The 23,051-nt window shown below is 58.0% G+C and overlaps 1 protein-coding gene across 1 annotated transcript in view; it reads right to left on the reverse strand.

The window, feature by feature from the left end:
- LOC147526698 (butyrophilin subfamily 1 member A1-like) overlaps window positions 1–23,051 on the reverse strand; it is a 50,247-nt gene that overhangs the window by 11,264 nt on the left and 15,932 nt on the right. Inside the window, 3 exon segments of the mRNA XM_086627490.1 lie at window positions 4,102–4,174; window positions 7,872–7,950; window positions 14,478–14,687. Of these exon segments, the coding sequence (XP_086483616.1) occupies window positions 4,102–4,174; window positions 7,872–7,950; window positions 14,478–14,687 (362 nt within the window).

Raw genomic sequence — 23,051 nt, forward strand, 5'->3', positions numbered from 1 at the left:
ACAGAATCCCAGAATCACAGAATGTCAGGGACTGGAAGGGACCTCAAAGGATCATCTAGTCCAATCCCTCTGCCGGAGCAGGACCACCTAGATCAGATCACACAAGAACGCGTCCAGGTGCGTTTGGAACATCTCCAGAGAAGGAGACTCCACAACCTGTCTGGGCAGCCTGTTCCAGTGTTCTGTTCCCCTTACTGGGAAGAAGTTCTTCCTCATGTTTGAGCGGAACGTCCTATGTTCCGGCTTATATCCATTTCCCCTTGTCCTATCATTGGATGCCACTGAGAAGAGCCTGGCTCCGTCTTCATGGCAGTCACCCTTTACATATTTATGAACATTAATGAGGTCCCCTCTCAGTCTCCTCCAAGCTAAAGAGCCCCAGCTCCCTCAGCCTTTCCTCATCAGGGAGATGCTCCACTCCCTCCATCACCTTTGTGGCCCTGCACTGGACTCTTTCCAGCAGTTCCTTGTCCTTCTTGCACTGAGGGGCCCAGAACTGGACACAATATTGCAGATGCGGCCTCACCAGGGCAGAGTAGAGGGGGAGGAGAACCTCTCTCGACCTGCTAACCACATCTCTTCTAATACACCCCAGGATGCCATTGGCCTTCTTGGCCACCAGGGCACATCGCTGGCTCATGGCTGTCCTGTTGTCCACCAGGACCCCCCAGGTCCCTTTCCCCCTGTGCTGTTCCCCAACTTGTACTGGTACATGGGGTTGTTCTTACCCAGATGCAAGACTCTACACTCGCCCTTGTTGTATTTCATTAAATTTCTCCCCACCCAACTCTCCAGCCTGTCCAGGTCTCTCTGAATGGCAGCGCAGCCCTCAGGTGTGTCAGCCACTCCTCCCAGTTTAGTGTCATCAGCAAACTTGCTGACCGTGCACTCTATTCCCTTATCCAAGTCATCGATGAATATGTTAAACAATGCTGGTCCCAGTACCGACCCTTGAGGGACTCCACTGGACGCAGGCCTCCAACTGGACTCTGTCCCACTGACCACTACTCTCTGGCTTCTATCCTTCAGCCAGTTCACAATCCACCTCACTATCCGATCATCCAGACCACACTTCCTCAGTTTAGCTGTGAGGATGCCGTGGGAGACTGTGTCAAATGCTTTACTGAAGTCAAGATAGACCACATCCACTGCTCTACCATCATCCACCCACTGGGTGATGTCCTCATCAAAGGCTATCAGGTTTGTCAAGCACGACTTCCCCTTAGTGCAGCCATGTTGACTGCCCCTAATGACCCTCTTATCCTTGATATGCCTAGAGACAGCATCAAGCATAAGTTGTTCCATTATCTTTCCAGGGATGGAGGTGAGGCTGACTGGTCTATAGTTACCTGGGTCTTCCTTCTTGCCCTTTTGAAGACCAGAGTGACATTTGCTTTCCTCCAGTCCTCAGGCACCTCTCCTGTTCCCCACAATTTAACAAAGATGATGGCGAGTGGCCTGGCAATGACATCCTCCAGCTTCCTTAGCACCCGTGGGTGCATCCCATCAGGACTCATGGATTTATGGATGTCCAGGTGGCTTAACTGGTCCCTAACCAAGTCCTCATCAACCAGGGTAGACTCCTCCTCTATCCTGACTTCCTCAGGAGCCTCAGGGTTCTGGGGCTCATCAGGATAGCCTCCAGCAGTATAGACTGAGGCAAAGAAGGCATTCAGTAACTCTGCCTTCTTCTTACCCACTGTCACCCCGGCACCCTCCTCATTCACCAGTGGGCCTACATTGCCTCTAGTGTTAGTTTGATCTGCAATGTGGGCAGCGTGGGCAGCAGGCCGAGGGAGGGGATTCTGCCCCTCTGCTCTGCTCTCATGAGACCCCACCTGGAATACTGTGTTCAGCTCTGGAGTCCCCAACACAAGAAGGACATGGAGCTGCTGGAGCAGGGCCAGAGGAGGCCACGAAGATGATCCAAGGGCTGGAGCACCTCTGCTATGGAGACAGGCTGGGAGAGTTGGGGCTGTTCAGCCTGGAGAAGAGAAGGCTCCAGGGTGACCTTTGGGTCACTAAACTAATTTGGGTACTAAACCAAACCTCCCACCCCTATGAAACTTGCAGGATTTCAATGCTTTTGAGCCATTTCCTCTCTGCCAAACGCGGCTGGAATTAGCCAAGGGATTTGGCTGTTGTTAGGAGGGGGAAGGCTGCAGGGGAGGGAGCAGACATACCGAGACACGCCGATGCAATCTCCTGTCAGTGTTAAGGCAGCCTAGAAAGCAAGTGTGTTAGTCCCTGCTGAGAAGGGACATGGGGGTAGAGGGGGAGAAACCAATGGGCAGGAAGTTCTCCAGTTCTGGAAGGGGAGTGTCAAGGCTCATTGCAAACATTGCCATCTCTTCACTTCCCCACCGGTACAGGGAGTTCTGGTAGCACAGCTCACGTCCAGGCTCCAAGACCCCAGGCAAAGCTCACCCATGTTCTTCTGGACCTTTCACATCCCAGGGATTGCCAAGGTCTACTTGGAAAAAGCGAATGGCTGCTCTCAGTGCTGCTATTCCTTCACCCTCCAACAGCACGAGCAGAGCTGCCAGCAGCTGTTCGAGTGCAGCAAAGAGCCAGAAGGGATGGTTTGTCCCGTATAAGCACCCTAAAGCTCACATATGATGTTTATTAAGACTGCTAAACCAAAGCTGGCTCACTCTCTCTCCCCTGTGCTGTGGGAAGGAAGAGTGAAGTGACATCTTCCCATCTCAAAAGCAATAAAATTTTCTGGAGAACAATACTGCCTGTTCCTTTGCCTCTTTTCCCGCTCATTTGCATGGGACCATGTCCACAGCACAGGGACGTCTGCCTCCTTTTCACAAAAGGGCTGAGCTGGCTTTTACGTTACAGCCACACCGGCCAAGCACATGTTCTGCAGTTGAGCTGAACACAAGCGACCGGTGCAGGAACACGGCCGTCACCACGCTCGCGTGATCCCCCCCGAGGCACCTCGGAGCAGCCTGGAGTGCCACAGCTACGCAGGGCACAGAAATGAAACCGCCTGGCAACGAACCCTTTAAGACAAAGGGGGAAGCCCCCATCAGCTGGGCAAGGCCCCTGACACACACAGCAGCATCTCCCGCTCAAGGCAGGCAAAGGCAACTGCCTCCGACACTCAGTTTTTAAGGCATATGGTGAGTCTTCCAGAACAAAGGCAGGATGAAAATCTGGCACACCATCATACCGAGAGACAGGGGATAATGAGGGACGGTTCTAGTTTCACAAAACCTCATCAGCTGCTGCAGCACAGGCTGCTCCAAGTTTAGATCAGTCCTCTCTACCTTCTAGTCAGGATGAGGAAGGAAAAAAATAACCTACCCTTGTCGGCAAAAAAGCAGACGCTAGTAGGAAGGGCTTTCGATAAAACTCACACTGAGATTTTCTTTTTCCAAAACTAAATGAAATTGCAGGGTATTTTTTCTTGTAAATTCGTATTTCCAGCAGGATGCTGAAGAGGACCAAGGGAGTGAAGGAAATGGTGTGAGTGGCCCACCAAGCTTATGGTGCAGCAGCATCTGCTTGTCCCACAGTTACAGGCTCAGCAACCAACTCGTACGTAGAAGGGATCAGCAGAGAGTTGATTCAAGCAACCCCTTCGTTCAGGTGCCTCAGGAAAAAAGGTGGACAAAAAGGTACAACAGGAGGCTCAGAAACAACTGGCTCCAAAATTCAACACAAATTCAGCGCTCTGAAGAGCAGGGTGCTTTCAGACGGTGCTGCAGAGCCCTCCTGCTGAGGCTTAGCCGTGCACGAGCACGAGCAGAGGGACGAGGCTCTGCCACCTCTCCGTTAGCCCTGGAGCAACATCCATCCTTGAGCAGGACAGTTCCCCCGGCCACTGCATGGAGTGAATCACGGCCGAGGCGAGGCAAGGTCCAAAACTGACCAACAGAAGAAGGTGCATCAGCCTTCTGCTTCTGAGCCCCAGTACCCACCGCTGAAAGCAGCCATGTGTCTGTCACTGGCTGTGCTATCACGATTAACCAGCTAACCAAAACCAGCTGTGACCCTAAAACCCAACAGATGTTGTTCCCCTCTGACTCACGCAGGCAGAGCGGGCATGAGGACAAACAGAGGCTGCAGTGAAGCTCCCAGCTTGCTCACCATTCCTCGGCTTGCAAGCTCCCCGGCTCGTTTCCAGGATTGCTGCTGAGCGGCAGAGGCAACATGCTCAGAGCTGCCAGGTTTTGGGGAGAAAAACATCACTCACCTGGAATCCAACAAATATGTTGTGCCAGCAAATGGAAGGAACTTGGCACGGAGGATCAGCCCAGGTATGTCACGGGGTGCAACTACCAGGATAGGACGGGATCCGTCCTGGATCAGGCGTCTCGGTCAGGATCAGTCTTGTGGAAAAGATCCTGGAAAAGATCCTCATCGTTTGGCACCAAGGCTCCATCCACATGGAAGAGAGATGCACAGATGAGCAAAAGTCTTACAGCCTGAACATCGACGTGCATCCCTGTGCCTTCCAACATACATCCAGTGCGGGAAAGGGAAGAGGCAGTCCCAGCCTGCCTGGGGAAGGAAGGCGGCCGTGCAGCCCAGCAGCTGCGGAGTCGTGGTGCCAGGGTGCCAAAGCAGGTCCCGGCAGCAAACCTGAAAGGAAAGAGCCTGGGGCTGAATGGGAACTCGCACGGCGCTGGCCAGCAGGGGCACAGACCAAACTGTTATTCATCAATGACAGGAAAAGTCACCAAAATAGAAGTTTTGGAAGATGCCAAAGCTATTTGTGAAGCGGAGCCAAATTTGACTAATAGCTTCAGCCAACACGGAGAAAATAATCAGAAAAACATTGACACTTGTCATTTTTAGTTCTTCTTAATTTTTTTTTTTTTTTTTTCCTGAAACATTTCACTTCGGAAAGGATGAAACATTTTAGTTGCAGCAGGATCTTCTAGCCTTTGTCCCAACGAAACAGGAATGTTTATTGGGTTTGTCACTTACTGACTGAGTTAAATGTCAGGAGGAAATCTCAGTGTTGCTTTTTCATGTAAAAATAAATATAAAAAATGTACAAGAGTTTTTACCCAGTGGCACAGGGCATTAGGAGAGGCCAGCTAAAGGGCTGAAGGCAAGCACCTTTCCTGTCCAGATCCTCAACTCCCCTGAAGTCCCAGCAGATGACGGAGCCGAGGGAAGGATTAGCCAACCTGCGCAGAGAAGTGACGGGGTGACCTCAGGGGACAGGGGTGGGCAGAAGAGAAGGGTCCCTCTCAGGAGCCTCTTCCCCTGCCAGACCAAGCTGCTGCCCCAAATGGCCCTGGGAACAGCAGGGTCGAGGGCGATGAAAGCTGGAAGGGACATCAAAGGCTGGTGTGAAAAGCCCCCCAGAGCTCCCAGAACGGGAGAACTGGGACCTTCCCCCGCTGTCATGCCCAGGGGGGCTGGGGAAAGCCACATCCTGCCTCTTCCATCACACAGAGCGGCCTCTGCCAAGAAATCAGCCTCGCCTGTGACTGGTGCCTCGACTTTGTCTTATTTTAGGGTCTGGTGAAAAAAACAGGGGTCTTCTCCAAGCTTTACTAATGAAGGGCTGAGTGCTGCAGCCAAGAGGTTTGGGATTCCCACGTAAGCCCAGATGTCCTGCGTGTTTCCTTCCCTTGCTCCCTCCTCCGTTAGAAATCCCTGTCCACACACCAGAGGGATTCTGCAGACCCGGGACTGGGCTCACCACCAGGGCTCACTATCGCAGTTCCAGGAACGATCGCTCCGGGCAGAGGGGGTACGATGCCCACAACAGACCCCGAACTCCAGTCCGCTTCCAGTGCATCCACAGCTTGTCCCAAAACCACACGGGCCGTGCCCAGATGATGACCTTTAACTGCTCCATCCACGGCCAAACGCTCAGTCAGCGCTCTGAGCAGCTCTTCAACCGGCCAAGAGGAAACTACGGCAGAGACCGTTTTCTAAACCCCATGACACAACTGCCTGCCCAAAGCCCGGCTCAGCCATTTGCCAGCACTTGAGGAGCACACCCCAGGGCCAAAGTGTCCCACCACAGGTCTTCTTGGGGCAGATGTGGCACAGAGGCTTTCAGGGTCTCGGTGTGGGGTATGGAGAACCTCAGCATGTGTCCACGTGAACCGTCAGCTGCTGGGAGGAGATGGAGACCTGGTGATTATGGCAGGGAGGGAACTGGGAGCCGGGGAATGAAACCAGAGAGGGGAAACGTTTCACCTTTAATCTTGGAAACAGCTTCCTGAGAGCAGATTTATGAGCAACGGGAATAGTCTCCTTTGCAGAAGGCTGGACGCTCTGTTGCACAGGGCTTTAAAAACAAGACCGGATAAACAAGTAGACAATAGACATGAGGGACGGATTTTGCTTTGACCAGAAGATGGATAAGACCTGGCAGTTCACTTCCAGCTCTAACTGCCCTGCCCGTACCCCAGTGGCAAATCTCACACCTGCCTCCTGAGGCATCTGCCCGTTGACACCATTAACCAGCAAAGGTGGTCGGAACATTCCTGCACCGCTGTGAAAGGCATCCAAACAAACGCCACCAGCCCCAGCTTCTCTCCCAGCTCCCACCCCGCTGCAGCTGTGGAGGTGACCTCCTGGGGCTGCTACAGAACCTCATTTTTCAGCTGACGCCGGGGGGCAGTAGCCAGAACCAGGGGCTTGACACATCCGACTTTTGTGCGGAAGCCCCTGGGAGGGGAATTCTCATTAATACACGTGTCTTGTTGAACTTGGACGTTGAAGTAGCTGAACTTTTCCTGCCTTAGTTCTCCCCGTATATATATCACATTTTCCCGTAATCGACTTTTCCTTTTTTCCTGACTTGGCCTTTCCCAGCGAGTTCTTGGGTATTGGTTTTCTTCAGAGCTGCTTTAGTGCTGTTGGAGGATGCTGAAGTGACAGCTCTGGCAACCGGAGCTCTACAGTCACCCACGAAAGCCACCAGCTCAGTTGGGCGCACCGCAGCCTTCACAGCTACTCACCCCCCTGTCCCGTGCTTCCAACCTCGGTACGAAAAAGCTAAAGCAGCCCCCAAGAGCAGCACCTCTCCGTGTCCAGCAGAGTCCCCTGACTTCCTTCGTGTACGTCCTCCAGCAACCACGGGTGGCACCAGCCGTTGGGCTGCGTGCGGCCGGGTGCCCATCACACCGGGGGGCACCGGCTGCGCAGATCGACACACAGACGGCAGCTGCTCCGATTCGGTGCCCGAGAGGCTGCGGCACAGCTGGCAATCCCAGGGGCATCGTGCTCCACTCTCAGACCCTTCACCAGTGGCTGTTGGGAAGCTCACCTGAGGCTCCACCTCATCAAACGGCTGAGCCAGTGCTCTGAGAAGGGATTAGATGTGAAAGTCGGTGACCTCAGTTGAGCACAGCGAGTCAAAAGCACTCTGACTTTGGGCTTATTGCCCCACAAAAACATCAGTGACATCATTTCATTAATCCCCAGGGCCTCATTTCCTTCCTCATTTCCTTCCTTCCTTCCTTCCTTCCTTCCTTCCTTCCTTCCTTCCTTCCTTCCTTCCTTCCTTCCTTCCTTCCTTCCTTCCTTCCTTCCTTCCTTCCTTCCTTCCTTCCTTCCTTCCTTCCTTCCTTCCCTCCTTCCCTCCCTCCCTCCCTCCGCCAAGCTGAAGTTGAAAACAGTATTTTGCATTCCTCATATTTCACTCCAAAACTAACTAATACCCAATCAGCCAAAAGCTCTTCTCACAGCAGCCTGGCTTGATCATGCAACCTGCCCACCCTTGGCAACAGCAGAAGCACCCGAAGGGCTCCCAGCTCCTCCCGACAGACATTTCGGATGCAGCATCTGGAGAGAACCGCGCTGAGGCAACCGAAAACAGGAAAACACCGAAATTAAAGCCCCACGTGCGACCTCCCCTCTGTCCCACGGGCACACACAACTCTCACGCGCCCACAAACCAACTCCAGCTGCGGTAACTCCCCGATGCCGCAGGCACGGCTGCTCTTCACCAGCTTCCAGCAACCCCTAAAGGCAAAAACCAGGAGTTACCTTCTGCCTCCTGGCTGCAAGGCTGGGCTGGAACCGCCTTCCAGCTGCTTGCCTGGGCTCATGGGAACTGAGAGGCAATTTCTGGGTTTGCAGAAAAAGGGCCTGGCAAAACCTTTGGCTCCAGTGCAAGGAGGGGCACAAGAAAGAAGGTGGAGCACAGGTCTGTCTTCATTTGGACTTCACAGCTATTTCTCACCCTCTCGGCAGCCCAGGCCAAACATGAGCCCAACGACACGGCTGTGCCGACGGCGGAGCGTTAACGGCAAAGGACGGGACGGCAGCCTAAGCTGGGCAGGAAACCTCGTCCAGCAGAGCGCCCAACATGTCACCCCAGGAGACACCAAGCCCTCGCGCTACAAATCTGTCTTGCTCCAGGCCCACACACACCAGGCACAGGCTCAGGGGATCACAGACGAGGCGACTGCAGTTTCGGGCGTGCAGGGACTACGGACCGGGAGAAGGTGGACCGAGTGTCCCAAACACACAGGGAAGATGGGACAGCTGCAGAGCAGGGAGCAGAAGTCAGTGTGTACCATCTGACACCGAACACCCCACCCCTGACATGTCAGTTTGTTGGTGCCAACCCCATCGCTGGGGTCCTGTAGAGCACAAACAGCCCCAGCATCTCATCAGGGATGAGCCAGGTCCCCGCACGGCTCGGCTGGAGGAACTTGTTCTTTCTGCCCTTGAAAAACACCATTTAAAGCAAAAAGCACTTGCACCTACAGCCCCCGAGGGCCACCTGAAGGGGCCAGGGCCACCCCGGCCCCTGGAATCCTCTCCCTCTCCAGGAGGAGCTGGGGCGGCAGTTGGGGGAGGGGCGGAACACAGGGAGCCCCAACATTCCGTCCCGGAACACCCAGAGAGTCCTTAGCCCCAACTGCCAGAACGGACCATGGCGTGGGCAGCAGCGCAGCTCTCTGCGTGGGGCTCCCAGCCCAGCCTGGCACCGTGGCTCTTTCAGCCTTTTGGGCCACCAGAGATGTTGCCCCCCCGAGGTAAGGACCCACCCTGCAGCCCGGGGACGCTCCTGGGGCCAGAGCGGAGGTGCCATCTCGTGGCTCCCGTCTCTCTTCCAGCCTCAGCCATCCTGTGCCACCTGCCCGGGCAGGAACATCGCATACCCGGAGCCTGGGCACCCAGAGTGGGGATGGCCCCCCCAGCCCCACCAGCAGGTACAGCACCCCTGTCTGCTCTGCCAGCCCGGTGCCTTTGGCACCCCTGGGCACTCCCAGCATCCCCACCGTCCCCCCCTGGCTGGGTGGGTGCCCCTTGAGGGTCCCCCCAGCCCAGCCCAGCACGGCTCCCTCTCACCCACCCAGGGCTGAACCGGCGTCAGTGCGGCTGCAGCTATGAACCCCGCTGCTTCAGAGCGCACTGGAGCAGCACCATCCTGCCGTGGCCCAGCGCCTCCATGCTGGGCCATGGCATTGCTCCAGTGCCGCCTGCTGCCCTGTGGGGCCCCGGGGGCTGCTGGACCACCCCGGCCTGGGCACAACAGACCCGCCAGAGCCAACCGCACCACCATCTTGCCATCCCTGCGCCAGAAAGCCTGGGCCGAAACATCCCGCTGGGCAGAAGCATCCCGCCGGGCAGCGACATCCCACCCAGACCCTCTCCTGCCCCACAACACCAAGACCTGGGGGACCCGGCTGGCAGCCCCCAGCTGCCCGGGGACGTGCTGCTCGAAGAGGCCCTGCGGCTCTTCGGGTGCACCCTCGAGGCAGCGGGGCTCAACCAGGACAGTGCCACCAGTGTCCCCATGCCTGGGGACGCTGGTGGCACCAGCGCAGTGGTACCCCCTTCCTACATCACCCTCCTCAAGCTGCCCGACGAACTCCTCTCCCCTTCCTATTCCGTCCCCGAGATCGGCGATGCCATCCTCTACATCGATGAGTTCATCCGTGGGATGGAGGCCCAGGAGCCGTGGGAGGACGCGGGCTGGGACCTGCCACCGTCCCAGCCTCCCACGGCAGAACGGCGCGGGATGAAGCGGGGGGCGAGCAGCTGGGCAGAGCCCCCTGGCAAGCGCAGGGCTCTGGCGGGCAGCACGGGGGTGGCTGGGGAGGATTAGAGCGAGATGGGGGCACTCAGGGTGGGAGGGGAAGAGTGTTTTGGGTGGGGGGGTTAGACTATGTTTCATGGGAACTTTTCTCTTGTGTTTTTATTCGGGGGGAGGCACCACAAGGGGGGGGGTGGGCTGGGGGAGGAGGGGAGTTGTGTTTTGGGGTGGGGGAGGGGGGTTAGACTATGTTTCATGGGAATTTTTCTATCGTGTTTTTATTCCATTAAATGTTATTTTTCCAGAACGGCTCCGTGCCTGTGTGGGAGGGGGAGGGAGCGCAGAGGGCACCAGGAAACGGCACCCAAGAGGTGCCAAAGCCCCATTGAGCCAGCGAGCCCTGAAGGGCACCGAGCCGCCCCCAGGGCTGAGCCACGGCCAGCGGGGCGGGCCATGGCGGGGGGAGTCCCCTGGCCCCTTCCCCAGGGAAGCAGCCCTTTGGCGGGGGGGCCAGGACAGACGGGTCCCTGCAGGACTCACGGACACGGCCCCACGCAGAAAGCAGCCACAAGACTTGGAAGAGGGAAAACAGAATCCTAATAAAAAACCTGCCCGCAGCAGGAGCAGGGCACGACGGCACGCAGCCTGCGGCGAGAAGCACGCACCAGCTCTTCCCACGGGCCATCCGTGGTGGAAAGACAAAGCCCTCCCGCACCTCAGCTGGGTTTGCCTTGAAAACGTTTCCAAAGGGCAAGATGGAAAATCCTGTTGCCGGAGCAGTGACAACCAACTTGTGCCCGCGGCACAGCTCCAGGGCCGATTCACGGCTCCGAGCCACGGGAGCTGGCTCGTGCCCGCAGTTCAGGCTGGGCACCAGCACCGGGCCTGGCACTGGCTGCTCCAAAAACCCCGAACATCTGGCAAACCCGCACCCAGTGCCCGGGTCTCTGCAGAGAGCTCCACCTTCTCCAGCCAGACCCCCTCCCCAAAACCCGGGCACCCCCTGCAGCCAGGAGACAACAGCCCCCGGGCTCTGCAATGCAGGTCTGGTGCCACTGTGCAGCCCCACGCCCACCCTCTGAGGGGCCAAAAGGACTCCCTTGGCCCAAACATCACCTCCTTGCTTGGCCCGCACCAGGGAGGTTTCTGTGCACAGACAAGAGAAACCTGCCCATAACCAACAAAAAGCCCTGGGTTTTGTCCAGCTTCAGCTCAAATATGAAACCTTCTGCCAGGGGCAGGTCAGGAAAGCTGCCCACAGCACCCTGGGAAGCTGGCACACAGGGCTGGCCACCAGGCAGCCAGCCTGGGCTCTTCAGACCTTCCCATCTCCTCCAGTAACACGCAGCAGCCCCAAGTTTGTCTCACTTTTATTTACATAATTGCACAGCCCGTTTCCCCGTGACGCTGGCACACGGCGGGTCAGACACTGATTTCCCACATCCATAAGCTGAACATCTCCTCCGGGAAGGAGGGGAAGACGCAAAAGAGTCGCCCTCGGGTTTCCAGGGGCACGTGCACCAACTCCAGTTATTGGCAACTAAAGACAAGGAAGCGGAGAGCGAAGCCGCGGCCGCTCAGGAGCACAGGGCCGGGCCCCAGCTGCCCCCCCAGGGAATTCTGGCTTTCACAGTTGTGTGTTTGGATCAACAGTGGGTTTCCCAGCTGAAACACTGGCTCCTGAAATCCTTACTGGGGGAAGGTGGTGTGGGAGCGCACATCCTTCATTACCTGCCAGAACTAGACGGGTCACAAGACCAAGCTCCTGGGAGGCGGCCGGGGCTGGGAAGGGTTAACTAAACCCTGACGTTTTCCTTCACTGGGAATGTCCTGGTGACACGGGGTTTGTTGGGGAGGGGCTGAAGGAAGGGGTGCCCCAGGACAAGGCACAGAGCAGTGGCGCAGCGCTCGCTGCGAGGGAAGGGGGGTGCAGAGGGAGGCAGCGTGCGGGAGCTCCACTGCCCGAGCTGGTTGGAAGGAGGATGCTGCTGCGGTGCAGGGACCGTAACCATGGCTGGGCTGGAGAGGCCTCTCTGCACTCTCCTCCACGAGCACCGGGGCCAGTTCATCCCTGCACGACAGGGAAAAGGGAAGGTGCCCAGGGGTACGTGGCAGAAGGGAAGGGACAGGCAGGGAGGCTGGCAGAGGGCAGCAGAGACGCACAGCCTGGCTGTGGCAGAAGACGTTCACCCTGTGATGAGACCCTCAAGCTCAAAACAGAGACCAGCTCAGACAACCCACAGGTGGGCAGAGAGGGGCTGCTGCAAGACGTGCTGGGATATCACCCAGTTGCATGGGAACCCTGGCACAGGAGATGAAGGAGAGCAGACATAGATCAGGCCCCAGGGCTGGAGCAATCCTACGGGCAGACACAGGGCACTGGCCTCTGCTGCTGTGCCACCAGCCCAGGGTCAAGGAACAGGGGACACGAAAGGAAAAACATCCTGCTTTGCAGCTAAAGGGAAGGGGGAATGGCACGTGGTGCTTTGGACTGAAGAAATTACAGGTCCCAACCCAGCAGGGCATCAGACTGACCCACTCAGGTTCAGCAAAGGAGCAGAGGGACACAGCGTGTGACTACCACCACCCACTGCAAGGACAAGGCCATGGCATCTTGGAATCTGCTTCCTCTCTGCTATTTGCCCTCACCATCGACAGGAGCGAGAGCCAAGCCTCACGCCAAGCAGCTGCACACACCTCTGGAGCACTCAGCCGGGCAGTGCCAACGCCAGCGTCCTGCTGGCCGGCTCCACTGGTGGGGCTCAGGAGAGCACAGCACCGAGCACAGGCACCGTCTGGCAGGGTGGGCAGCCAGCAGAGACACACGGGCTAAAGCCAAACTCAGGGAGACCCCTGGCAGACTGGGCACCCCAAGACTCTTCAGAAACAGCACGTGAGTGGGGAGGACTCGTTATTTCATTAAAAAAAACACCACGTTTTTCCATTTCCTCCAGATTTCCAGCTCTCCCAGACCAGTCCTGGGACAGAGAAGACGGATGCACTTCCTCTGAAGGTTCCCAATTTTAGCTTGGCTTTCTACAGAAACGAACCTGATGCAGCACGTACGTGCAGCAGCAGAGACCTGTGCGCTGCAATTGCTGCATGTTCTGCAGCATCGATCAGGCACTCTCGCTGCAGGTACCCCCCTGCCCCCCGAGCAAAGGCTGCAGCACCAACTCACCCTCCTGCGGCACCTGAGTCCCTGTGGGAGAGTTGCAAGGAATGTCCTAACCCCAGGGAAAGCTCTTACTCGGAGATCAGAGCACGGGATGGCAGGGAAACGGGCTGTGACGTTTCTGCAGCACACAGAGCTGCAGCTTTTGAGGTCCCACTGTTTCTGCTCCAGGAATCGCACTTCTTCCCCTCCCAAAACAGTGCTTCCCAGCAAGCAGCTGGAAAAAGGCACCAACAGGGCATGGGCACACACCGGGCTTTGAACAGAAGAGCTAAAATGAGTCTCCAAACCCAGAAACCCACCTAGCAACAGAACACGACAGAACTGAATGGGAAACAGGGGGAAACTGAATGGGAGCCCCCCGAGAGAACAGGGCCAAGGGAGCCCCGAGGGCTCGGGGAGCAGCAGGGCAGGGAGCTGCTCCCCAGCCCAGCGGCTCCTCTGGGCTCTCAGCTGGGGGTGCTCCCCGATGTGCTACACACCAAATCCACATTCGCTCTCCTGTTCTTCTGGACTGGCCCCAAGCTGCAAGCTGCTGGCTGCCCAATTCAGCACATCCAAAAAGATGCAAAGTGAGGCACCTGCAGGAAGCTCTCCCAGCACAGACCAGTTCAACACCCCGACAGTGCCAAGTGCAGGTCCCCGCTGATCCCCAGTGCCTCCAACCCTGACAGCGCAGCTGTAAAGCCGCAGCAGTGGGCCAGGGCCAAAAGCCCAGTATGAGAGAGAAGTCAGAGGTCTCCCCAGGGCCAGAGTGTTCCCTGCACACACCTCTCTGTGCTACTGACATCTTAAAAACCTCACGTAGGAACTTGTTTAGCTGTGGGCCACAGACACCCCAACGACCAGTCTGCACATCCTTCGGGCACGGCCAACCTGTGCTGGGCAAAACAGAGCATGGAGGGACATGATGGCAGATTGTTTAAGGGTCAAAATTTGCCAGATTTTAGTTTTCCTCTAAACCACCCAGGTACCAAGTTTGTGTTTCTTCTCAAAAATAGGAAGAGGCACAACAGCTGGACCACTGCCTGCCCCCAGCACCAGACTTCCCACCCAGCCCCAGCCACGCTTGGGCACGTCTGCGTCCGGTACATGCCACCCCAGGGAACACAGCTGCCACGTCCGCCTGGAAAGCAGATGATCAGGAACTGGTTTCTCATTCTCAGCAACAACTCCAGCAGCTCCCATTTGAAGACAATTAAATGGACGGTCAGAGGAAGAGCCCAAGGTTTTCTCACAAGGGGAGTCAGAAATGGCTGGTTGCACCGACGTGGATCTTGGATCTCCCTTGGAACAGGAACATGGCCCTGGGCAGCGGGCACTTACCAGCGTCCAGAGGACGTAGATTGTGAAAAGTGCTATAGTTAGTGCTGTGAGCCCGATGGCCTCCAGTCGGCTGTTGAACTGCAAATGATCCTGGGCTCCACGCAGACACAGCCAGCCGGAGATGGCAGCCAAGGGAGTGATGAACAGGAAACACACCATGTCACAGAAGAGGGTCCTCTTCTCATGGCGGGGACCGGGATCCTTCAGCCACTGCAGCAAGGAAGGGAGAAAGGGCATTAGTCAGCAGCACGCAGAGCGCACAGCGTGCCGGCAGAACAGGGCTGCTGTGCTGGGAAGCTCCCACATGCTCTCTGCAGTCTATACGTACCCGGGGCACACACTTAACTCACATGAACCTTCACAAAAACACAGTTAGAGAGCGTCAAGTATATTTTTAACAACCAACAAGGGAAAGGGAAGAGATAACGGAAGAATACGTGCAGAGGAAGGCAGCAGTAATACAGGAGCTGCCTGGGCTCTTCACTGGAGCAGCGAGGAGCAGGCAGCAGCTGGCAGACACAGGGAGGTCAGTTCAGGAAAGCCTGGCTTGCTAAAGATCTGACAGGTCATGGATTGAGCTTCAGTAGAAACATACCCAGGACCCTGCAGCTGCTACAGGGGCTATGGGAAACAGGGGCACTGGGACCTGTGGCCAGGACAAGCCCTAAGGGCAGCTGTCCCAAACTGAGCCCTCTGGTTCCTTTTGGAGAACGGTGGCGTTTTAGAGTTTCGGTCCTGATTTAAATCAAATCTGAAACGTCCAAGTCCACCCGAGAGACTGTGCAAGACAGGCCTGCAGCAGGAGCGCTCTCGAGGGTCCGGCACTGTCCCTGGGCCTGAGCGAGCCGCGGGAGGTGGGTCACGGGGAGCCCCACCAGGGGCGTCAGCGGGGAACGCAGGCACCCAGTAGTGTCATCGGGATGACGACAGAGAGGGAAAAAAGCACATCCCATCAGCAACTAAGAAACCAAGACTAGAATTAAAAAAAAAACCCACAACAAAACAAACAGAACAGCAAAAAGAGAGTGAGTAACCAGCAGAAAGCTTGGACCTGAGCACACAAAGCAGGGCAGCAGCCACAGGGTCACGGTGGTGGGCTGGCCCTGGCAGAGGAAGGTAACACAAACTCATTTTCTTTTACAGAACAACCTGTGCCCAAATCTGCACCTTTCTCACAGTGAAAGCCTTCGAGCCTTTCTAAAGAGAAGGTGGCACGACTGCCAGGTGAGGAGACACCGAGCTTGGCTGGCGGGGGGAAGGTCCCCCACGGCTTTCTCCCAGATCTCCGTGGATCTCAAGCAACCACGAAAGGATGAGGCATGATCACACAGACACAGCTGCGGAAAACTCCACCTTCATGTCTGCAAAATCCCAAAGCCCTTTCCACTGCCGGTGGCCATCCCCTGGCCACCACGTTAAAGGCCGAAGAGAGCTGCCAGGACCAGCACAGAGCCGATTCTCCTGTATTCCTTCCCATTTGCAGGCTGCTTTCTTGCCTCGCAGACACTACGTGACCCATCACAGTGGAGGTCACTGCACTTGGCTCTGTGCTACCAAGAGGCTTTGAGAGCGCTTCTCTCTTGCAGCTCTCAAAAAGAAGCAGGTTGCAGAACGGATGCAGCTCTGCTGCAGGCAGGTTTCCCTCAACAGGCCATCTCTAAGTGTTCCCTACCTTCAGCAGTCCCAACTTGCTTCCAGTGTGGGTTCATTTTAGCTACTTGACTTCGACAACAGCAATTGTTCCAGTTTTCCTGGGATTATGCTATTTTCAGCCTTTCCTTTCCTTTTTTAGGATAGCAAGCAGCTGTGGTACAGGGCATTAGGAGAGGCCAGCGAAAGGGCTGAAGGCAAGCACCTTTCCTGTCCATAGAATCATAGAATCATAGAATGGTTAGGGCTGGAAGGGACCTTCAAAGGTCATCTAGTCCAACCCCCCTGCAAGGAACAGGGATATCTCCAACTAGATCAGGTTGCTCAGGGCCTCGTCCAACCTGGCCTTGAACGTCTCCAGGGATGGAGCATCCACCACCTCTCTGGGCAACCTGTTCCAGTGTTCTACCACTCTCATGGTAAAAAATTTTTTCCTAATATCCAACCTGAACCTACCTCCCTCTATTTTAAAACTGTTACCCCTTGTCCTATCACAACTGGCCCTCCTGAACAGCCTCTCCCCATCTTTCTTGTAGGCCCCCTTGAGGTACTGGAAGACCGCTATAAGGTCACCCCGGAGCCTCCTCTTCTCCAGGCTGAACGGGGTGACCTCAGGGGACAGGGGTGGGCAGAAGAGAAGGGTCCCTCTCAGGAGCCTCTTCCCCTGCCAGACCAAGCTGCTGCCCCAAATGGCCCTGGGAACAGCAGGGTCGAGGGCGATGAAAGCTGGAAGGGACATCAAAGGCTGGTGTGAAAAGCCCCCCAGAGCTCCCAGAACGGGAGAACTGGGGCCTTCCCCTGCTGTTGTGCCCAGGGGGGCTGGGGAAAGCCACATCCTGCCTCTTCCATCACACAGAGCGGCCTCTGCCAAGAAATCAGCCTCGCCTGTGACTGGTGCCTCGACTTTGTCTTATTTTAGGGTCTGGTGAAAAGACTTGGGGTCTTCTCCAAGCTTTACTAATGAAGGGCTGAGTGCTGCAGCCAAGAGGTTTGGGATTCCACCCTGCTCCATCGCTCCCACGTGAGCCCAGATGTCCTGTGTGTTTCCTTCCCTCGCTCCCTCCTCCGTTAGAAATCCCTGTCCACACACCAGAGGGATTCTGCAGACCCGGGACTGGGCTCACCACCAGGGCTCACGATCGCAGTTCCAGGAACGATCGCTCCGGGCAGAGGGGGTACGATGCCCACAACAGACCCCGAACTCCAGTCCGCTTCCAGTGCATCCACAGCTTGTCCCAAAACCACACGGGCCGTGCCCAGATGATGACCTTTAACTGCTCCATCCATGGCCAAACGCTCAGTCAGCGCTCTGAGCAGCTCTTCAACCAGCCAAGAGGAAACTGCGGCAGAGACCGTTTTCTAAACCCCATGACACAACTGCCTGCCCAAAGCCCGGCTCAGCCATTTGCCAGCACTTGAGGAGCACACCCCAGGGCCAAAGTGTCCCACCACAGGTCTTCTTGGGGCAGATGTGGCACAGAGGCTTTCAGGGTCTTGGTGTGGGGTATGGAGAACCTCAGCATGTGTCCACGTGAACCGTCAGCTGCTGGGAGGAGATGGAGACCTGGTGATTATGGCAGGGAGGGAACTGGGAGCCGGGGAATGAAACCAGAGAGGGGAAACGTTTCACCTTTAATCTTGGAAACAGCTTCCTGAGAGCAGATTTATGAGCAACGGGAATAGTCTCCTTTGCAGAAGGCTGGACGCTCTGTTGCGTCCTCCAGCAACCACGGGTGGCACCAGCCGTTGGGCTGCGTGCGGCCGGGTGCCCATCACACCGGGGGGCACCGGCTGCGCAGATGCACGACACACAGACGGCAGCTGCTCCGATTCGGTGCCCGAGAGGCTGCGGCACAGCTGGCAATCCCAGGGGCATCGTGCTCCACTCTCAGACCCTTCACCAGGGGCTGTTGGGAAGCTCACCTGAGGCTCCACCTCATCAAACGGCCGAGCCAGTGCCCTGAGAAGGGATTAGATGTGAAAGTCGGTGACCTCAGTTGAGCACAGCGAGTCAAAAGCACTCTGACTTTGGGCTTATTGCCCCACAAAAACATCAGTGACATCATTTCATTAATCCCCAGGGCCTCATTTCTTTCATTTCTTTCCTTCCTTCCTTCCTTCCTTCCTTCCCTCCTTCCCTCCCTCCCTCCGCCAAGCTGAAGTTGAAAATAGTATTTTGCATTCCTCATATTTCACTCCAAAACTAACTAATACCCAATCAGCCAAAAGCTCTTCTCACAGCAGCCTGGCTTGATCATGCAACCTGCCCACCCTTGGCAACAGCAGAAGCACCCGAAGGGCTCCCAGCTCCTCCCGACAGACATTTCGGATGCAGCATCTGGAGAGAACCGCGCTGAGGCAACCGAAAACAGGAAAACACCGAAATTAAAGCCCCACGTGCGACCTCCCCTCTGTCCCACGGGCACACACAACTCTCACGCGCCCACAAACCAACTCCAGCTGCGGTAACTCCCCGACGCCGCAGGCACGGCTGCTCTTCACCAGCTTCCAGCAACCCCTAAAGGCAAAAACCAGGAGTTACCTTCTGCCTCCTGGCTGCAAGGCTGGGCTGGAACCGCCTTCCAGCTGCTTGCCTGGGCTCATGGGAACTGAGAGGCAATTTCTGGGTTTGCAGAAAAAGGGCCTGGCAAAACCTTTGGCTCCAGTGCAAGGAGGGGCACAAGAAAGAAGGTGGAGCACAGGTCTGTCTTCATTTGGACTTCACAGCTATTTCTCACCCTCTCGGCAGCCCAGGCCAAACATGAGCCCAACGACACGGCTGTGCCGACAGCGGAGCGTTAACGGCAAAGGACGGGACGGCAGCCTAAGCTGGGCAGGAAACCTCGTCCAGCAGAGCGCCCAACGTGTCACCCCAGGAGACACCAAGCCCTCGCGCTACAAATCTGTCTTGCTCCAGGCCCACACACACCAGGCACAGGCTCAGGGGATCACAGACGAGGCGACTGCAGTTTCGGGCGTGCAGGGACTACGGACCAGGAGAAGGTGGACCGAGTGTCCCAAACACACGGGGAAGATGGGACAGCTGCAGAGCAGGGAGCAGAAGTCAGCGTGTACCATCTGACACCGAACACCCCACCCCTGACATGTCAGTTTGTTGGTGCCAACCCCATCGCTGGGGTCCTGTAGAGCACAAACAGCCCCAGCATCTCATCAGGGATGAGCCAGGTCCCCGCACGGCTCGGCTGGAGGAACTTGTTCTTTCTGCCCTTGAAAAACACCATTTAAAGCAAAAAGCACTTGCACCTACAGCCCCCGAGGGCCACCTGAAGGGGCCACGGCCACCCCGGCCCCTGGAATCCTCTCCCTCTCCAGGAGGAGCTGGGGCGGCAGTTGGGGGAGGGGCGGAACACAGGGAGCCCCAACATTCCGTCCCGGAACACCCAGAGAGTCCTTAGTGCCCAACTGCCAGAACGGACCATGGCGTGGGCAGCAGCGCAGCTCTCTGCGTGGGGCTCCCAGCCCAGCCTGGCACCGGGGCTGTTTCAGCCTTTTGGGCCACCAGAGATGTTGCCCCCCCGAGGTAAGGACCCACCCTGCAGCCCGGGGACGCTCCTGGGGCCAGAGCGGAGGTGCCATCTCATGGCTCCCGTCTCTCTTCCAGCCTCAGCCACCCTGTGCCACCTGATGATCAGCCAGGATGGTGCCACCAGCGTCCCCATGGCTGGGGACGTTGGTGCCACCAGCATCCCCATGGCTGGGGACACTGGTAGCACCAGCACAGCCGACTCACCCTGTGACTTCCCTTCCCTGGACCTACCGGACGAGCTGCTGTACCCCGGCTACACCATCCCCGACACCACCAATGGCACCTGCAGCCTGGGAGAAATCTACCTGGGGGTGGAGGCGGAGGAGCTGTGGGGGGACGCGGGCTGGGACCTGCCACCGTCCCAGCCTCCCACAGCAGAACGGCGGGGGATGAAGCGGGGGGCGAGCACCTGGCCAGGGCCCCCCAGCAAGCACAGGGCTCTGGCAGCAGCCAGATTTCTCAGGATGAAGGCCCAGGAGCTGGGGGCCAGCCAGGATGGTGCCACCAGGGTCCCCAGGCATGGGGATGCTGGTGCCACCAGCGCAGCCATCTCACCCTGTGACTGCCAGTTACCGGAACTGCTTGACCAACTGCTCCACCTTGATTACACCAGCCCAGAGACCACCAACGGCACCCAGAGCCTGGAAGAAATCCTGGGGATTGACATCATTGAGCTGTGGGGGGCGACGGAGCAGCGGGGGATGAAGCGGGGGGCGAGCACCTGGGCAGAGCCCCCCGGCAAGCGCAGGGCTCTGGCGGGCGGCACGGGGGTGGCCGGGGGGGATTAGAGGGAATGGGGGGACTCGGGGGTGGGAGGGGAAGAGTGTTTTGGGGTGGGGGGGTTAGACTATGTTTCATGGGAACTTTTCTATTGAGTTTTTATTCCATTAAATGTTATTTTTCCAGAATGGCTCCGTGCCTGTGTGGGAGGGGCAGGGAGCGCAGGGGGCACCAGGAAACGGCACCCAAGAGGTGCCAAAGCCCCATTGAGCCAGCGAGCCCTGAAGGGCACCGAGCCGCCCCCAGGGCTGAGCCACGGCCAGCGGGGCGGGCCATGGCGGGGGGAGTCCCCTGGCCCCTTCCCCAGGGAAGCAGCCCTTTGGCGGGGGGGCCAGGACAGACGGGTCCCTGCAGGACTCACGGACACGGCCCCACGCAGAAAGCAGCCCCAAGACTCGGAAGAGGGAAAACTGAATCCTAATAAAAAACCTGCCGCAGCAGGAGCAGGGCACGACGGCACGCAGCCTGCGGCGAGAAGCACGCACCAGTTCTTCCCACGGGCCATCCGTGGTGGAAAGACAAAGCCCTCCCGCACCTCAGCTGGGTTTGGCTTGAAAACGTTTCCAAAGGGCAAGATGGAAAATCCTGTTACCGGAGCAGCCGCAACCAACTTGTGCCCGCGGCACAGCTCCAAGGCCGATTCACGGCTCTGAGCCACGGGAGCTGGCTCGTGCCCGCAGTTCAGGCTGGGCACCAGCACCGGGCCTGGCACTGGCTGCTCCAAAAACCCCGAACATCTGGCAAACCCGCACCCAGTGCCCGGGTCTCTGCAGAGAGCTCCACCTTCTCCAGCCAGACCCCCTCCCCAAAACCCAGGCACCCCCCGCAGCCAGGAGACAACAGCCCACGGGCGGTTTTCTCCTGCCCCCGGCCGGGACCAGCGCTGCTCCCGCTGCAGAGCGCGGCCGGGGCTGACACAGGGATAGGTGTAGGAGTAGGGATAAGACTACATAAGACTATATTAGCTGTTATTTCTATGGGTAGGTATAAGAATAGGCATAAGACTGCACAAGACTCTGGGAAATACACAGCTCTGTGAAATAGCTCTGTGAAATGTTAGAAGTTATCAAATACTAATCCCTGCTGTGAAACACTAAAAAAAAACCACAAAAAAAACCAAAACGAAAAACCCGAAAAGAGAGCCGGTAAGAGAGACAAAATAAATGCCAGCAAGGTTGTAACTCGTGACCCGTAGGGAGAAAGAAAAGCCAAAGAGGAGAGATAAGGACTGACAAGAACCAACATTTGTCTTCAAACAATAGCAAGTAGGAGACAACCAGGTGTCCACTCAAGGCCAGGCCAGGCTGGGAACCGATTTGGCTCTGCAAGCTCAGTCGAAACAGAAATTTTAGGGAAGAAGGGAAAACACACAGTGAGGAAGACCCACGGCCTTCATCCCGAAGACCCCTGCCCACGACCACCAGGAGGCGTGTCGAGGAGGAGCCTGGGGCGGATCCTGAGGCGGGGGCTGTGGAAATGATCTCCCGGGACAGAGACTGCCCTTCGGGGGGGTTATGAGTGTGTCTGGGTAAATACAAGAAAACTGCTACGGCGGGGGTGCACGTTTGTGGCGGGGCGCTCCCCCGTGCGCCCGGCGCTGCCATGAACATACCTACTGGGCACCGCTCCGAGGGGTGGGGTCTGTTTCCGCACGTCGGGGCAGCAGCTGCTGCTCATCCCGCTCCGTCCCGCGTCCCTCCCAGATGCCACTCGGGAGGGGCCCGGGAGAGGGAGAAGCCCTGAGGCGCCACGAGCAGGGACGGCACCTCTCCCGGGTGCCAGGGCCGCCCACCGGCCTCCTGTGCCCGCTCGGGCAGCCCCGGCACGGCACGGGGGGCTGCAGCAGCCCCTCGCCCAGCCCCGGGCGCGGACGCTCCGCGGGGCAGCGGCACTGCCCGCCCCCACGGCCCGGCCCTTCCTGCGGGCCTGGCCCGGCAGAGCCCCGCGCTGCCCCAGCGAGCCCCGAGGGCTCAGGGCCTCCCGCAGCCGGACACACGGCCCGCAGCGCCGCGGCACCCTCACACAGACCGCTCGGCTCCGCTCGGCCCCGCTCGGCTCCCGCTCGGCTCCCGCTCGTTTCCCGCTCGGCCCCGCTCGGCTCCCGCTCGGCCTCGCTCGGCTCCGCTCGGCCCCGCTCGGCCCCGCTCGGCTCCGCTCGGCTCCGCCCGGCCCCGCCCGCCGCTGGGAGGGGCTCTGGCCTCAGCCGGGCCTTTTCGAGCCGCCCGCCAGAGTCGAGCCCCCGTCACGTGCTCCGTCCCCGCCCGTGCGTCATCCCCGCGCGCGGCACTATGGCGGCGCCGGGTCGCTGCCGTGCGGGAGGCTCAGCAGCAGCCCCCGCCGCGCCGTGCCCGCGCCACCCCCCAGCAGCGGCCCCTGGCCGCAGAGCCCCTCCGAGCCGGCCTGTGCCAGCGCTGCCCCGCCGGGCCCCTGTCCCAGCGCCAGGCAGCGGAGCGCTCCGGCCGCAGGCTCCCGGCGCGCTGCTTTCTGTGCGGAACCGGGGGCTTTCAGCGCTGCGACACAGCGGAGCGGGGCCGCTTCCCGAATTCCCCGCCCGCAGGAGCGGGGCCGTCGCCCCCGGGCACACGAAGAGCTGCCGG

Source organism: Tauraco erythrolophus, chromosome 28 (genome assembly GCF_009769465.1).
Source record: "Tauraco erythrolophus isolate bTauEry1 chromosome 28, bTauEry1.pri, whole genome shotgun sequence".
NCBI classification, from domain to species: Eukaryota; Metazoa; Chordata; class Aves; order Musophagiformes; family Musophagidae; genus Tauraco; species Tauraco erythrolophus.